The sequence below is a fragment of the Egretta garzetta genome, unplaced genomic scaffold (genome assembly GCF_000687185.1).
Source record: "Egretta garzetta isolate BGI_Z169 unplaced genomic scaffold, ASM68718v1 scaffold190, whole genome shotgun sequence".
NCBI lineage: Eukaryota > Metazoa > Chordata > Aves > Pelecaniformes > Ardeidae > Egretta > Egretta garzetta.
The window spans coordinates 2,880,727-2,898,328 of record NW_009258272.1 but is presented as its reverse complement, the minus strand read 5'-3'; the positions used below and the strand labels follow the sequence as shown (position 1 = coordinate 2,898,328).

Genomic DNA, 17,602 nt, shown 5'->3' with positions numbered 1-17,602 from the left:
AACGTGGTTAACTTTCCTAACTGTTCTTAGGAAACAACAGCAACTTGACCTGCATGGAGGATGGGCTGTGGTCCTTTCCGGAGGCCCTGTGTGAGCTGATGTGTCGAGCACCCTCCATCGTCCCTAATGCAGATCTCCAGACTACTCGTTGCCGAGAAGATAAGCACAAAGTGGGCTCGTTTTGCAAGTACAAATGCAAACCAGGTTACCATGTCCCTGGATCCTCCAGAAAAGCAAGAAAGTACGTGACAGAGTAATGCCATCCAGTCAGCATGATTCAGAAAGCCATGAGTGAAAATGATTTGGGGAAAGGGCTGGGCTGTTTATAACAGACTACATCACTGAGCAATTCCTTCATGCAGATACTTGTGCAGTTTCAAGGGGATTTAGGCACCTAGCTCACTTAGGCTTCTTTGAAAATCCTAACCAGTGCTCAAAAAACAGACCTTACCTTAGAAATACCCCTTTGATATGCAGCCTGGGGAGTCCCCTTTGAAACTCTGCAGGAAAGGGTTAGTGCTATCGTATACTTCTGACTCTGCGCAAACCCACTTCAAACCAACCACAGCCCACAACCCTGGGAAGCAGCGTTTTTGGGAGATGTTTACAAGGCCAAAAGAGGAGTTTAGGCTGGGAAGCTCAATGTTGGCTTTGCAAATAATTATTTTTGCTCAGAGACCTCATGACGCAGATTCACGACTTGTTCCCCAAGTGTTAAAAGCTCAAGCACACCCATCCCTTGCAACCTGCTAGCAGAGCTCAGAGGCTTTAGAGGCTCTTAGCTGACTCAGCCACTCACTAAATGGTCTTGGTTTTTTTCTGTACAAACAGGCGAGCCTTTAAGATCCAGTGCACGCAAGACGGCACGTGGCTGCCGGGCGCTTGCGTGCCAGTTACCTGCGACCCTCCGCCTTCCAAGTTTCACGGGCTCTACCAGTGCTCCAACGGCTTCCAGTTCAACAGCGAGTGCCGGATCAAGTGCGAAGATGATGACAATCAGTCGGTGAGTCTCTCTTATCCAAATTATCTCAGCCCATACAAGCGGGGTTTTATCATATATTCCCTAAGGACCCTGATCTTGGTGGGGCTAAGCGCCATTGAGCTCTTCTGAGAGCAGAGACAGAGATATGGAGAAGGCAAATACATAATTAAAGTAGAGGGAGAGAGCTACTGCAAAGAGCCTGGAAATATTATTTTTATGATAGTAGTAATGGTATTAACTATTATCCGTAGAGGACTAGCAGTAAGCGACTTACTGTTTCCGGACAGTAAGTGGCTGAAAAATCTGCCTCCATGTCTCTATGATCTAGCTTGAAAATAAGAACTAACGAATGAAAGTAAGTAGGATACGAGTTACCGGCACTCATTCTGTTTCTTCATTCTGGTTTACCTTGCTTTTCTCTCCCAATTTTTTTTCTCATTACCATTATATGTATACGTGCCATATGAGAATTTAATTTTATAGGGGTTACAACTATTCAGGTGAACTGCCTCTAAACTTTCATGTTTTTCTGGCTGTGAAGGTGTCATTTAGCATCAGGGGTCAGATCCTCATCTGGCACAAATCAGCATGTTGCCTGTGACTTCCTAGGAGCTGTGTTAACTGATAGGAGAAGGTCTGGCCTTTGGTATCTTGTTTGAAATGCTTGGTTTTCCTCACCAGAGGTAATTATAGTTTGTGAGATAAATAACTTCTCCCAGAAGTGCTGTTGCTGCTTAATACACTTGGGAAGAGAAAATGGGGATGTAGAAGCTGCTGCTACTACCTGGACTGCAGGGAGCAGGGATTGCTCTGTCAAAGGCCTTTTAATATCCTTCCAGATTCTAAGGCACCAAATCTCACCTAGGGCCAGTGATCTGAAAGACACGTCTGATACCTGCTCCAAATGTTAAAAGCCAATTGCTGCCCCCATCCCCTGCCAGGTTGGCCGGTCCTCTTCACGGGGACAACAGGCAGAGCCCTGGGGTTTTGCATCGGGGCACCTGGAAAAGGTTTCCTAGTGGAAGACTGACAAGAGGTTAAGAGCCTTGTGAAATGAGAAGTTGCATGCCTGGGTGCAGTTCGGGTGTGAGCTCTGGGATGTGACGTCTGTGGCTTTGTGCATTTACCACTTGTTCAGATGGGTCGGTGTGGCTGAAGACGTGTACCATCGCCGCCATGCAGGGAAACTGGGGCCACCAGGGTAATGACAACTTTTGGGGTTGTGTTTGCTTTTAAATGAGCTGAACGTGAAGAGGAGCAAGCAGTGGAGCTGGGGTTACAGCAGTAATGAAGTGAGCTGTGGGAAGCAAGAGATACAGCTATGTCTCTATTCACTGTAAGGAAGAGTGCAGTGACTGTTCAGCTGCGAAAGCACCTTGAGCAAAGGAGCAGATAACATCTTGAGAAAGAGATTTGCAGAGAAAAGTATTTCCAGATATCCCAGAAAATAGACTACAGAAAAAGAGGAAGGACTCCTGGCACAAGCCAGAACCACTTGAGAGGTGTTAATTATTTAAGGATTAAACCCCACTAAGTCTCTCTCAGCTATATAAGGTGATAATGCACGTTGCATCCAAGCAAGAAAACCAGCAGGGATTTTCACAAGAGATTTTGCAGGTCAGGGAATGATGGACAGTATGTTACTATAGCAATGGATATCCTGGGATCTCTGAGTACATTGCAGAAATGATACAATAGTACCCTCAAGCACAGCCAGCTCCAGCAACATAAATCAGGTTTCGTGGCTCACCTTTAAAAATCATGCTTGAACCCTGGCATGCAAATTGCAATGGAAGTGCACCACACTTGCTAAAACAGCAAATTGTGCTCAATTATCACTTAGCAATCTCTTCCTGAATTTGTCACCACGCTGAAAGATCATTACTCAGCTGTACATATGGCATCTCTTAATCACCAGGAACGTAATGGTCATTTAAGCAGGTACCTCCCCTGGCACCCAAAGCAAGGGTCTTCCATTTCTGAATATTGTGCACAAATCAGATGAACAATCAGTCTCTGCCAAACTGGCCCTTAGGTGAGAGTCACCAAGCTGGATCACACCCTGAGTCCATCTGGTCCATTATCCTTTCATATGATTTTCTTATTACTTCTGGCCATGGCCAGATGTCTAGAGAAGGGCAAGCGGGTCCCTGGCAGTAGTCTGCCGATAAGACCGCTTTGTATCTCACTAAACATTGTGTTCATCAACAAAGCTGAGCAAAAGAAAACGTGAGGATATTAAGGACAAGACTAACAGTGAAGGCTGCGCAATGTCCCATGCCGGTACCAGGGGCTTGTGCAGATCCCTGTGCAACAGCGGGTGTGGGTCGTGGGGAAGAGCTCCTAAGAAAAGTTCAGCAGCCCTCCTGGGATCCTAGCGTAGCCAGTGCACTACAGGATCCCCAAAGATATCCAGCACAATTTCCAGGAGCAGGGTGAGTAGATGACAGGCAACATGCCTGGCATGTAAAACGGGCAAGGAGAAGCAGAGATTCTGCATGATTCTCCCACCCAGCAAGGCCCCCGCGGGAGGTTTGGAGCCCAGCCACACCAGACATCCTCCTGTTGAATGTCCCACATTACCCCATGGCAGTTGGGCTCGCAGATCCTGCAGAACAGCTTGGGCAGAAATCCCCAGTGCCAGGGGGATAGGTCTGACAAAAGATTGCCTGCACACTCCTTTGTTGTTTGTAAAGGGCATGGTATTTCCCCTCGGACTTTGGTATTCATTCTTCAGTATCATACAGAGAATCTTTTCTATAAGAGAAATGTCATATTCTGTTCCTTGCCCATTCCCGCACCAGAGGATTTTTTTTCTCCTTTCCACCTGCCTCTGTGCGTGTCTGTCTCAGCCTCTTCGTTTGCTGTCACTCAAGGCAGCCAAGCTCTAAAGAGCACGTTCTGCCTTGCTAAGCATCCCTGCTCATGGCCCGCTTTCCTTCCTCCTTCAGATGGCCATTGGGGATTCTTTCTTTTTCGAGACAAAGGTGATGCAACCAGTTAGAAAATGGAAAGAGGGAAGAGGTTGTCTGCATTCAACACAAACCTCTCAACAACAAGAAAGAAGGCAAATGCGCTGAATGTGCCTTTATCGCAACTGGAGTGGGTCTGGTTTAAGGTAGAGACCTTGCAAGGGCCTCGCAAAGACATTGCATTGCACAGAAGAGACCTGTGTGCGTGTTTGTATGCAATGTGGGCTTCCTTTTTTTTATTCTTTGGAAGAAAACTCCTTCTTGCCCTGCAGGGCTGGCAGTCCCAACCGGGGGCTCTTCCAGCTCCAGCAGAACTTTGTTCCCAGCTCAGCTCTGCCCGCTTCTCACTTCTCAGCCTGTCCTTGGTGTTGTTTGTGTGACCATCCATGTTATCTCCTCTCATTCCCAGGGCCGGGGAAGCAATGTGATTCACTGCCGGAAGGATGGCACCTGGAGCGGCTCCTTTCATCTCTGCAGGGAAATGCAGGGCCAGTGCACACTGCCCACGCAGCTCAACAGCCACCTGAAGCTGCAGTGCGCCGGCGGCTACGGCATAGGTTTGTGAGCATCAACCCTGGGCGTCTGCCACGGGGGATGCAGCTCAGACAGGAGCGGGGAGCAGTGGGATGGGAGATGAGGAAGAGGATGGGAACAAGAGGGAGGAAGGAAGGAGCCTGCAGTCCTTGAAGTCACCTTCTCCTGTGGACCTGTTTGCCTGAGTGAGAGGCTGCTACAGGAGGTTTCTCAAGGAACTGCTTTTAGGAATGTGAAGCTTTGAGAGGCCAGGCATAACGTAACATGCTCTGATTGCCTGCTCCTTGCAGCACTTCCAGTTTCATCATGTCCCTTCTTGGCCAGCTGGTTTTAATGGGCAGCCAGCATGCCAGACTACGCCAGACACACATCCAGTCCTCAAAATATAGGGAGAGATTGTACCTTGCGTTTGCTCTTACACTTTTGTAATGTCCCCCTCCTTCACCAACACGCTCACATGCACACCCCAGAGGCTGAAAGGCAGGAAGCGGGCAGGGAAGCGCAGCGCCAAGATAATTCAGGTCTCTCCAGAAAGAATATGTGACCAGCTGAGCATCCCCTTTGGTGTGGCAGTTGTTTGTGAGCTGTTGTTGTCAGAGTGTATTTTCCCCCGTCCTTCTGGGGTGCCTGGTCACTCTACAAGGGGTGATGACTTCCTGTGCTCAGCTTTGCTTTGGGTCACCCAGGCAGAGGGAGGGATAGACTGTACGCTGAATTGTACACGCTATATTATATTTTCAGCCCCTCTTTTTGAGGTCTCCCTGCTGTAAGGGCTGCAACAGGAGCTGCACTGGCTGCAGCCCGTACAGACCTGCGAGGCCCCTTCCTGTAGCCCCACTCCCAGCCCCTGCCAGCCCCCTCCTCCCTCTTCCTGTTCCTTTGAACTTGGAGAAATTTCCTCGTTGCACGGCTCCCTCATTATATCGCAGCCATGCGAGGGACCACAAGCCTCCTTGTGTTCCCTCCCTGGGGAGGAGAACACGACCTGGATGAGATCACCGCTCTGTAATGATGCCAATTACAGATCATATATCAAAACAATTCTGACCCGCTCCTTTCCGTAAGCGTAAATAGCGTGGTGGAGCGCGGGAGAGCGAGCAGCGAGCAGGCTGTGGCGACTCTTAATATGGCAAGGCGTTTTACCCTTGAGACGAGGTTACCTCCTGGGGCTGGCCAGGTTTTTGCAAGGAAGGAAATAGCGAATCCTGGTTTGGAGGGGAGCATCTCAGTGCTGGAAGCAGGAGGGTCTGCAGCTGCCCACCCAGCGGGCGCCTGCCAGCCCTTGGTCCTCTCCCAGCCCTGCCAGGGCTGCTGCCAGCAGGTACCGATCCCAGAAGCAAGGTCTGGCGGGCCAGATCCTGGGATGGGACCATGCAGTTGTCATGGAGGTGAGGGACTCATTGGCCGGATCCTCCGCGAGAGCGTGGCTCTTGCTGGAGAGGGAGGAAGAGCTCGGCAAGGGCACAGCGGCCATTGGCTCTTATCCTCAGCAGATGGAGACATACCACACGCTTTCTTAGGCTCGCCCAGCACCACCTTTCGGGATCAGGTTGTTGGGGTTTTCTTCTCTTCTTTATATTTTTGGAAGCCTGATCGATGTCCTTCCGAGAAGGTGCCCTCCTGCCGCTCACTCGTGATGGGGATGGTGTCAATGGGCCTCATCCAGCGGGTCCGTGGAGCCCCTACCATGTGCATGGGGAAAGCAACAGAAGCCCCAAGCATTCCCCATCCTGCTGGCTCAACAGCCCGTGTCTGCTCTGCTCCCGCTGACTCCTCTGTGTGGGAGTACGGGAGAAGGCAGAGGCAGGTGGGGAAAATAATAGCATCCAGTCATGGTCACTATGAATCCCACACACCTTCGGTAATTCCTCAGACACCTAATCTGCCCTTCCAGGCTGAGGTGTGTGTTGAGCCAAAGGTTCAGCTCTCCAAACCAGTGCAAAGATTAATTCCTCCCCCAGCACTGATTGGAGTGCAGAAATCCTAATGACATGTTTGCAGCAGCTGTGCCATTCAAGAGTGATTTTCCAGGGGGGAAATGGTAATGGTCCAACACACTGGGGCTTACGGTTGTGTCACCACAGGGCTCTGGGATATTGCTGCAGAGTATCGCAGCATGTTTTAATAAAGAAAGGACAGGATTCCCACTGGGCATGACAGTTAATCAGAGAAAAAGCAGGTTTATGTGTGAACAAAGCCATCATTACCTCCCTGCGTACTTTTTATCGGCTGTGGGACTTAGGTGATAGCTTGTCTGCAATATCATTAGGCTTGGTCACCCTCTGAAAGATTATTATTGAAGGTCTGTAAATTTGACGGATCAAACGGTAGGTTTTTGTCATGTCATAGCTGTGATGAGTTCAACAGCCTCTGCTTAATCAGTCCCATTGCTTGAAAGAGCAGTTGAAATGGAAAAACCTTCACATTTTCTTCATGATCTGAAAGCGCAGAACCTGACCCCCTTCATGGAGTTAACAGCCAGAGAAATACCTAGATATGCAGCTCATACAAAAAGGCCCTGAAATATCTGCCACCCCCACGGTCTCCTGCTGAGATGGAGGGTTCTACTCAGCATTTCATGTGTGGCTAGAAGATATGTGATAGTTATGGTTGACTGCTAATTGCAATTGAGGAAAAACGAGCCCTAATCTTGTCCTTCAGCTGGAAGGATGCTGAAAGGGTCAGAAGCTGCTTGCTTTATCCTTTAGCTTTATCCCCTCCGTGTTCCATGCAGGCGCGGAGTGTTCCACCTCATGTCTGGATCACAGTCACGAGCCCATCCTCCTGCGCGTGAATGAGACGGTGCAAGACATCCAGCACTGGATGAACCCTCAAAGAGTGAAGGTCAGTACCTGACAGTTTACACTGACTGTATCCCTTGTCGCCTGTTTATCTTCAGCGAGTGATCAGCGTTACCTGCGGCTCATTCAGTGAGGGGAATACATGGGGAATTCTGCCCTTTAGGAAAGGGATACTCATTTTTGTCATGTCTTTGCATGTTGTTCTGGTAACGTGGTGGCTTCCTTTCCAAGTTGCTTTCTCTCTGTCATTTCCCAGTGAAAGTCAGTTCAAGGTAAAGTGCTCAGATTCACCCAGCACCTACAGGGGGTCTGATCTGGAAACATGATTCATTACACAGGAAGATGTGAGGGACAGTGAGAGAAAGGGCACTGGCCAGCTTTTATTTTCTTCCTCCTGTTCAGTATTTTGCATTCTTTGGCTGGCAGGGCTGGATTTTTCTGCACTGCTTTTGGATGACAAAAGAAGCTGATACAGAGGGTATTTCATTTCCCGGACCAGCAGAGCTGGCTGAGTCCTCCCCCCGCCCCTTCGCCCGCATGCGAGAGATGCCTGCTCAGCACAGCCCCTTCCAGAGGTCACCACTTCCTCCTGCCTGCTGCAAACGCACAGGCAGCATTAACCTCTCACGGCACTCCGTCCTGTGCATCCTCCAGTGCACGCCAGCGTCGGTCTGCCCTGATGGGGACACGCACGCCCATGTACAGCGCCTTCAGCACACGCTCACCCCTGCGCACACGTGCCGCTTGCAGCAAATCGCTGCTTGGTTTCATGCCTACACTTGGATACCAGTGGGAGCCACACTCACCTACCACCTCTTTCTGAAAACCCTCATGCCATCTACACAAATGTGCCCTCCTGCCTAGAAACGCCTGTAACTGGGTGCTTGTGCCTACGCAGCATTTCTGCAGGTGTAGGTGTTTGTCTGGACATGTTCAGGTGCGTGTCGGAAGGCACTGGCACATCACGTGTCGCAGGGTGGAGGTTGCTGGTGGTGCTTGAGCAAACACCGTTGGCGTTTACATACTTGGCCCTGGCTTTGCAGGAGTCCGTTTTATATACTCGAAGTCCATTTAGGAGGAGAACAAGCAGCCAACACAGCCCCAGCATGTCCTGAGCAGCTTGGACGGTCTGTTTGCTTCTCTACATTCCCTAAATACGTACCCAGGGTTCGGGATTTTTGCGGTCTGGTCTTGGTTGTGGATAGCGAGCCACTCCAACAATCTCCGCCACTTTATACTTCCCTATTTCACACGGAGCAATAGAATAAATCCTGGAAAGGGATGGGGACCCTAAGCCCAGAGAATATGACAAGCTCACTGTGTCCTTCCCAGCTTCCCATTCACTCCAGACACCAAGATTATATTACTGCCTAAGCCTAGGCTTTGCCAAGTTTCTGGCATGAAACATAAAGAAAACCCCTATCTCTGTATTAGGGGAAATTTCTCACTGGCTCTTTCCTGAGTGCTAGACTTTAAAGTGGTTTTGTAATTCATGGTGAAATAAAGTGACAGCTTCCCTCCTGTTCTCTGCTGTGCTCCTTCGCTTATTGATGCGGGTGCGCAGAGGGAGCTGTAACGAGTTTTATACCTGCAGGTCTCTGGAGGGCTCATTAGGCAGCAGGGAAAACATATAGTAGTAAAGGGGGAGATGACGGGAGTGAGGAATGGAGGAGAAATGGTTTCCAAAAGTACAGTGGTAAATAAGACCTTTTTTGCCCTGATGGTGAGGGTCTTGCAAGAGCTTTAGGCTGTGAGCAGATACAAGTTCAACCCCACAAACACTTTGTAACTAGAGGGTGAGATCTGGGCTTGAAAACTTGTGGTGGGAGATGGAGGGGAGCCTTTAGGATGCTGAGACACACTGAAGGGGGGTTTTGGTAGCTGTAAAACATCCATCTTACTGAACTCTCCAGATAAGGGGATGTCACCCACAGGGAGCGGTGCCTTGCAGGGTGCCACTGGGGAAAGTGCTGCTGCTGCTGGTGTGACTGGGGAGACCCTAGAGAGCCGGGACTGGGATGCCTTAGGGGAAGGTCCCCATGGCAATGTGCTATATGTCATTAATAATATGTGTCTCCATGTACGGTCAGTGACAGCTTGCTGTTGTGCCATACAAGCACAGCAAGCAGCTGGTTGTATTTACATGGTGAGGCTTTGTGGATCTCAGAGTACTTGAATGACGCAAAGGAAACACTTTTACTTAATTTCAGGCACAAGTAGTGTACAAATGAGTGCAGTATGAGACGCAGATAAAGGCAGGCCCGACCTCTGGAGCTTACCTTTGAGAGGGCAGGCACGGATAAAACATGGGGAGAGCTGGCAAGAAAAAAAAAATTTGTGTGTAGCTGCTCAAGCAACAGCTGTTATGGAAGCAAAGTGGGAAGAGGGAACCATCCCTCCTCTGGGGGTTGTTTAGAGCAGAGCTGTGCAAATCACTTCATTTTTTGGTTTGCTGGAAGTTCTGTCAAATTAAAAAAAAAAAATGTTTTCTCCTAATCAAAGTGACTTTTTTTGTTGCTGTGATTTTTGGTGAACCAAAAAATCAGAGACAAAACCATGCTGGTTTGAACATAACAGCATTTCATTTCCAAGGATTTTCTTACTTTTTGTTTAGTGAAAATGAAAAAAAAAAAACTTAGAAATGAAATGTCTTCTCGAAGGAACAACAACAACAAATATTTCATTTTGAAAAATGTCTAAATATTGCTGTGTTTCTCAGAATTGGTTTAGGCTGAATTGCTTTGTTGGGTCTGAGACAGTTTGCCGAAATCAGTGCAAGTTGGTAGTGTCTTCCAAATCAGTACTTTCAGTGGGAAAAAAATTCACCTCGCGTCTTCTGTGTGCCCGTTGTGCTGCAGCAGGCTGTGTTCAGAGCAACCAGTGCTGTTCCCATGATTTCCCCTTCACCGTGCACATGCAAGGGGCAGCGAGCTGTTGAAGACATCTCTAGATAGAGCTGCCAAGGCTGACTATGCAGGCAGTGGAGAGAAAAAAGTGAAATGTCTCAGAAAGACAGCTTGACAGCTCTTTTCCCAGTGACTGCAGAGAAACAGGGCAGACACCTAATTTCTTAGGTTGTCTGAATTTGGGTCCTTGCCTTGGTGCTGAGCAGGAACAGGCCAAATACTGTGCAAGCACGTGCATGTATGGGGTAGCCTTGGAAGGGATTGCATGCCCCAACTCTGCCTACCAGCGGGGCTGAGTGTGGCCATGGCCCCTCCGCACGCCTGACACGCTGCCTTACTGCTGGCGATGGGTTTTCCCATATGCACTGCAAACCCTGGGATTTTGGATGTCCAGAAGTCATTAAGGGGAATTCTCCTTAAATACCCCCCCCTATTCATTTAAGCTTTTATGTTTTTCTCCTTCTTTCCCCTCTCCTCTTTCTGTGAGTCTTGGGCTCATTTTGCGGGCAGGGAAACTGAGTCACGGAGCGGTGAAATGACTTACTGCAGTGCAGCAGCTCGGTGCCTGGGAAGGCAGAACATCCCACCCCATCTGTAGCTACAGGAGGAAACAGCCACAAAGCGCCGTGTCTCCCCTCCCTGGGCAGCAGCAGCTGATCCCCTCACCACTGCGACGTTAAGCCCACGGTTAATTGTCATGTTCGTTTAGTGCCTGAGGAGAGAGTTAGCTGAGACTGGTAGATGCCGGTCCCCGGGCTTTAGCCCTGGGGGACACTTGACCCATCTAAGGTGGAGGCGAGCTCTCCACCAACCCCTCTTGGGGAAACCTAATCCCCTCTGCAGCCCGCAAATGGTTGACATCATTGTGTTAGTCCCACCATGGGAGGGAAGCGCCATGACCGGAGGCACTAGGTCTTCCCTCACAAGGAGAAAATGACAGCTTGATTTGCTTTCTTGGCTCTTTGTTACCTACTGTGGGAGCGCATCCCGGCTTCCTCTCCCTTCGCAGCAGATGGAGTCACAGCCACCAAACCGCAGATGGAGCTGGATGGTGTTTCTGGGATGGGGACAGGACCGAAGTCAATACACCCGGCTGTGCAGCAGGGCCCACGCGGGAGGGCAGCTGTGCTGCAGAAGCTGATGCACAAGGGGAGCTGGGGCCATGAGGGCCGCATATGTCACTGCAGCGGCCTGGAGCACGTGGCAGCACGGGGAAGGGATGGGGCTTTGCAGAGGCAGCGGCCGGATGGGCTTTATCCCCCATGCACTGCCTGGCATGTGTCAGATGTGGTCCTTCCATCCACCTCTTATGGCATCCTCTCTTGGCCTTGTAAGTCCACCTTTCTGCACACACTAATGCCATCAGATCCTGGTCACGTCCCACAGTACTGCTGCCTATACGCTTCCTTGCTTGCTTTTTATACGTTTGTTTATCTCAGTTGCTCCATGCAGCACACCCTTTGAGCCTGGTAGCACCACAAGAGGCAGGAACGATGCCCAGCAACCTGAATCATCCCCAGTTTCTTAATTTTCCAACCCAGGCTCTCCATCTATGAACACCCTCTTTCCCGTCCCATTGCACACACACACCACAGCGGCAGCTTGAGCATACAAACAGGCTGGGTGATGGGAATTCAGAGTTTGGAAGACCAGCAAGAGGAGTTAGGGTCATGGCCGAGGGTCCTTCCCTGAGCATACTCTGCTTCCAGCTCTGTGAATGTTAGAAGGATTGTATTCAGCTGGAGTAGCCCTAATGGTCTTGGCTAGCCTAGCAAAGTATCATCTGAGGAGAGGGCAAAGTTACTGGGACTAAGCCATTGGCAGGTACCCCTCAAGAGCAATGTAGGTGTCCCACTGACTCAGTGATTAATCTAGCACAAGGTCAACTGGCTTTCCTGTGCTATGGAGAGTTGCCTGGAGCTGCACTCCCTTTCCCTGGAGGCCCTGGAGCCCTTGGGATTGAGATGGTCTTGAGTGAGAGCTCCAAGGAGAGCACCATCCTAGCACAGACTTCACCTTCCATCCGTTCATCTAAGGGAGGGTGCTGGGGTTTTAATACTGGGAGAGTCAGGAAAGTAGTCGGTGCATCTTCTGCAAGGGATTGCTCTCACTCGGAAACCTCCTTTCTTTAAGAGCCTGTTTCAGGGCTATTCGGCTCCTTTTGTTAGCTCCACATGCTCACACACATTCACACATATCGAGAGGTTTTGTAAATATTGATGCTTCTTACCAGGGGATGTGAGATGCTCTTTGGAAGTGCGCTACTTATTGTCTGGCTGGCCTTGGATACGGGAGGCAAATGCCTGAGTCTTCCTACTTTGGTTTAATTCTTGGGTTCAAATGCTCTTGAACTGCTTCCTTTACTCTCCCCCCTCCTGGTCTGTTGACTGGCCTTGTTTATTTTGAAACCTAGAGAAGTTTCCTTTCTTTTCCCTCTGAAGTGCAATAAACAGAAAAGGGGAAAAAAAAAATTGAAAAATCTCACCATTTGTGGCAGGCAACAGCCTGGAAATCTCCAGCTGTCTGTCAAGAGTGCGCTGGGGGAATGTCTGACACCGCAGGGCCCCCGCACCTTGCAGCCTCCCTCCCGGGGGATAAACAACATCCTCCCCCCTCGCCTGGCCGCTTCTCCACTCACACAGACGGGCCCTGTTGCGAGGCAGGTGGGGCAAGCCGGGCTTGACTAATAGTGGAAAATCCGAGAGCATCGGAAAGATAAACAGCCCAAGTCAGATAGTATAAAAGTCCTTTTTCTAGCACACGCCAGGTAAGCCTCAAATGACAGAAACTGTAAAAACATGCTGAGGTTCCCCTGCAGATGGATTAAAGTAGCCCTCAGATAAACAGGGGTAAGGATGGCGCGTGCGTCAGGTCTTCCCAAATGTTAATCCCTTCCTTCCCCAGGCCTCCATCCAACCCCGACCCCTGGCCTTGGACAAGTGCCTACATGTTCCTCTTGCCCAACTGGACATTGTATTGTTTAATCCATGGATGATAACCCAGAATGACTGTTGTGCCTGATGTCCTGGTGAATGGATGGGAGTTCTACCTCCTAGACCTCCATGGTATTGAACAATGTCTTCACTGACTGGCCAAACTTATAATCCACTCTTAAAATCTAACTTTCCATGTCTACAGGCAAACAATGGCTGCCTTGGGTGTGTCATCATTGAGTAGTCTGGTCGTCATTTTTGCCCAAAAGTAGGCACTCCAGAATTTATTATAAATACAGAAATTATTATAAAGCTCAGGTGATGTAGCGGATGATGCTGTCCTTTCTGGGGGTTATTCTGAAGGCACGTAGTGGGAGGTGCTTCCGTTCAAGATCTAAAGGATGGTGTGAAAATGTATCTGAAAGTCCACCTTTAGCATCTTTGAGAAGCACGGATACGAAGGGTAGCGAAAGAGAACAATGTTTTGCAGCACCAAAGAAATCCCTCAATTAATTCCTAAAATGTCCCCCACCCACCCAAGAGCAAGACAGTGGACCAGTGCCTTAGCCTTTCCCTGCCACGTTCTCCCACCGTGAGTGAAATATTGGACATGACATTTTAGGAGAACCTTAAATATTATTTTAATCTCAAATGTTCTGTTATTGCAAGTGTCAAGTCCAACACTTCTTGTAAATACCTGGAGGACAGCCAGGTCCTGAGAACACAAGAGGTGTTAGGAACTCAACTTCATTGGTTAAGTACAGGAGAGCCATAGGAGCCAGCACGCTGACTTTCTGTACACTGATTTCTTTGTCTTAACTTGTTGTTTTTTTTTTTCTTTCTCCTCCCCTCCAGAGCGTTGTCTGCACGGCGGGACTCAAGTGGTACCCTCACCCCTCCCTGATTCATTGTGTCAAAGGATGCGAGGTGAGCTTTCGCATTAGCTCGGGTGGTCCCTGCTTGCTCTCCTAAGAGTTACGGCAACAGCCACTGCTGTCACCTGGGTTGTAAACACTGATTTTCAAGTGGGGCAAACAGGCTTCTGCCCTGACTGTACCATAAAACAGACTGTGGTCTTCTGCATCAGTTCTGACACTCAGTGGTGCAATTGGTGGTTTTTCTGGAGCCAAGGGTTGGGTGACTCTTATGAGAGTTAAACAATCAAGTGGCTCAACAACATTGGTAGACCATCAGCATCTCCCAGGATCTGGGAATTTCTGGGAAGTTGCAAAAATCTTCAGTTGCTTTTCCTTGAGTTTGACCTCTACTTAAAAGGGCCAATTCTCTCCAAGGCCAGCTAGGCTTTGAGCATTGGTGCGTGCAGATAAACTTTAGGAAAGTCAGAGGCAGAAATTATACCACTGGGTGGACAACACAGCTGGACAGTGAGCAAATCACCCATCCCTCCACTGCGCACCTCTGTCTGAACCCGAAAAACACATGAGAAAAATGCAGTTACATTTCAGCTGTGATACATTTTTACAGTCTTATGTGTTAGTTGAAAAAAGCAATTATTTTGAAGGATATTTTTTTCTGCTGGCAACAGTCTTTGAAAAGTCTGAGAAGTCTTAAGATGCTTCCAGTTGTTAAACAGGGATGGAACACTGCTCTCAGGGTCATGGTGTTATGCAGTTTCCATCATGCCAGTCCTTGAGTATCTCACCCATGTCAAGAAGTCAATCTTTGTGGTACCTCTGTAAGGCTGGAAGCTTCTCACCCATTTTAGCAATGGGGTAGCTCACAGGCAGAGGGGTAGATGACTGCTTTGGTTACATGGACGGGCAGTGGCAGAGCTGTGTCTTGACCCCACATCTCCTGACCTTCTGCAGCATTGACTGCGCTCTCAGCACCCAGTAACCCAATTTTACAAGCACATTGAAGTTATTTGCCCGGCGTGGCAGAACATGGCACAGAACTCCTGACACGAAACTCTAGACCACATTGCTGTGCAACGTGATTTGTCTTGAAGTGAAAGACAGGTTTCCTTCGCATACAAATGTTGGGCCCAAGAGGGTAATAACTCTCCAACAATGTAATAGTTTCTGTCTAGTTGTTCCCTAAATGAAAAGCATTCTGCTGTCAGTCCTTTGAATGTCATGAGCCATCTCACGCATTACATTCATGCAGGCTGGCTAGGCACCCCTATTCTCCAAAGAGAGCTAAAATAACATCCAGCGACCATTAAGAAATGCCATTCAGGTGCTGACGCACCATTGGGTATCCATTCTCCTGCTGTTTAAGGATAGTTGTTACTGAAGCAAACTTTGCAATGATGTAATAATTTACCAGAAGCCATTATTACTGACATGCTTTTTCTAAGCATTTTCTTCCCTTCCATCATTGTTAATTGCCAGACCCCTCTGCATCAATAGGAACTTTCTTCTTTTCATCATTCATTCAGCAGTGTCACTGCATCGCAATCTATCATCTCGGAAGGCTTTTCCCAGACAATTGATAATGGCCTCTAGCAGCATTTTACAGTGTGATGCTTCCAGGATCCACGAATGGGCCAGTGCTCGTTCTCTGGCGTTTAAGATTCAGAAGAAATGCCATCTTCACCAAGCCTTTTTTTCATGGCTATGGAAACAGGGACTAATAAGCCAATAGGTCAATAATACTGGGCCATTAAGCTGATACAATCCTTAATGTATTAATATCCATAGCATTAGAATAGAAAGCTGTAAGCAGGGCATTATTTTACTCTTGGCAATCACAGTGGTAACCCAGACTGCTGCTGCAATGTGATTTTTTGTCGCTCCCTAGTGGCAGGAATAGAGGTTTATGAGTCAGCCCCGTACTCGGTAGCTAATGTAGGTATTGCCGTAGAAAACCGGTCCCCCTGGACTATCTGTATAGTCCTCTGAAAATGCAGGAGCACTAAGATATCCGTGAAGACCTCTAGAGACCTCACCCTCCACAGCCAGGCCTCCAAGGTCTCCCAGATGAGGATTTTGCTACCAAATCAGAATAGATGCTATTTGTGCCATTCTTCTCCTCCAAAAGACTGACTTGCTTACTCCGTGCCAGTGCAAATGAAAGGCAAATTCTTCCACGAGTTTCTTTTATTGATTTTCCAGTGTTCATAGGTGTAGGGTACAGGCATAGGCATGGAAAATTAAAGGCAAGCCTTCCTTGACAGGCAGGCACAGCCAGGCAATGCAAGGGAAACATGGAGAAGCCTGAAAAATGTCTTGGGAGGTTGGGCAAAGTTCACGTTTTCGAATATGACCAGGTTGGCATAAAAATATCTCTCCATCTACTTATAAATCATTCCCTTTTAACTCTTAGCATATTAATTAAATTGGAAGGGCGTTTGCAAGTCAAAGTCTGTGCCTGTATAAGTCAGTCAATCTCTGTGGAAGTCAATGGAGCTAAGCCAGTTTACAGGGATTGGAGCCTCGCCCCGTAACCCTGATTTCCTTGTCAGCATTTGTAGTATTTGCGTGCAGCTAAACAAGTGACATGCAATGAGATGGCTACCCAGTCCTGCTCTGGTCTGATATTGCCATCATTGCCCAGATTTCCTAAACCCTGATAGAAATACTTAAATTTGCAAAACATCAGCAGTAAAAGCCTGCGTCTGCACCACTCCACAGTATCCATTTCGATACTGATGAGCATGGCCCTGGCTCTGCCTGGGGAGAACACAGCAAGCTCTCCTTGCTGGTTCATCAGGGAGACTCTGGTACTGCAATTGCTGCAAAATCCTCCCAGGAAACCTCCACAAGCCTCCCCACCTGCTCTGCAATGATGCCTTCTTGTAGGAAACTCCCTGGTGTGTTTTTCTCGGTGCAGAATAAATGAATTTTCCAAAGAGCAGATAAAATGGGAATGGCCCCATGAGCCTGCGCGTGTAAGGAGTGTTACAGAGATATGACTGTGCTTTCTGCTGAGCATCCATATTCCTGACCTTTCTGCCTGGGGTTCTCGTACCTGGCATGGGTCTTTTTTAGCATCAGGCACAGTTTTCACTTCCAAGAAAGACTTTTGTACTTACTGACCAAGAGGGCTCCAGCATGTAATGGAAAACCAGGCTTCAAGCCTTTTCTTCAGAATCGCGATTATTATTCAGGTCCTGTGCAGCCCATAGACTAGTGATCACATTGCACAGACTAGTGACCACATTTTCTTTTTCAAGGTGATTTATGAATTTTACTTAATAGCTCTCCACAACGTCCCTCTGAATAATTGCCATTATCCCAGCTCTGAGCTGTGGAGCAGAGGGAGATTACGTGTCATGGCCAAGGTCACACGCAGTCACTGCTGGTCAGAGAACAAGCGCACGCGGTCCCCGTGCTGAGCTCAGACCACTTCATTTTCTCGTTGTGATGTGTTTTGTGCCCTCAATGCTGACACTTGTTGCATAGTTAGGAGAACTGTGGTGGAAAGTACAGCTATTAAAAGCAAGCCAGTTTTGCTGCTATACATAACCTTCTTCTTATCCCACATACTTTTGGAAGGTTAGCTTAAAATT

The 17,602-nt window shown here is 48.6% G+C and overlaps 1 protein-coding gene across 1 annotated transcript in view; it reads left to right on the top strand.

Moving 5' to 3' along the window:
• The window catches only part of PAPPA (pappalysin 1), a 178,676-nt gene that overhangs the window by 148,819 nt on the left and 12,255 nt on the right, over positions 1-17,602 (top strand). Inside the window, exons 16-20 of the mRNA XM_009634899.2 lie at positions 31-241; positions 832-1,003; positions 4,364-4,511; positions 7,223-7,332; positions 13,984-14,055. Of these exons, the coding sequence (XP_009633194.1) occupies positions 31-241; positions 832-1,003; positions 4,364-4,511; positions 7,223-7,332; positions 13,984-14,055 (713 nt within the window). The remainder of the gene's footprint in view (positions 1-30; positions 242-831; positions 1,004-4,363; positions 4,512-7,222; positions 7,333-13,983; positions 14,056-17,602) is intronic.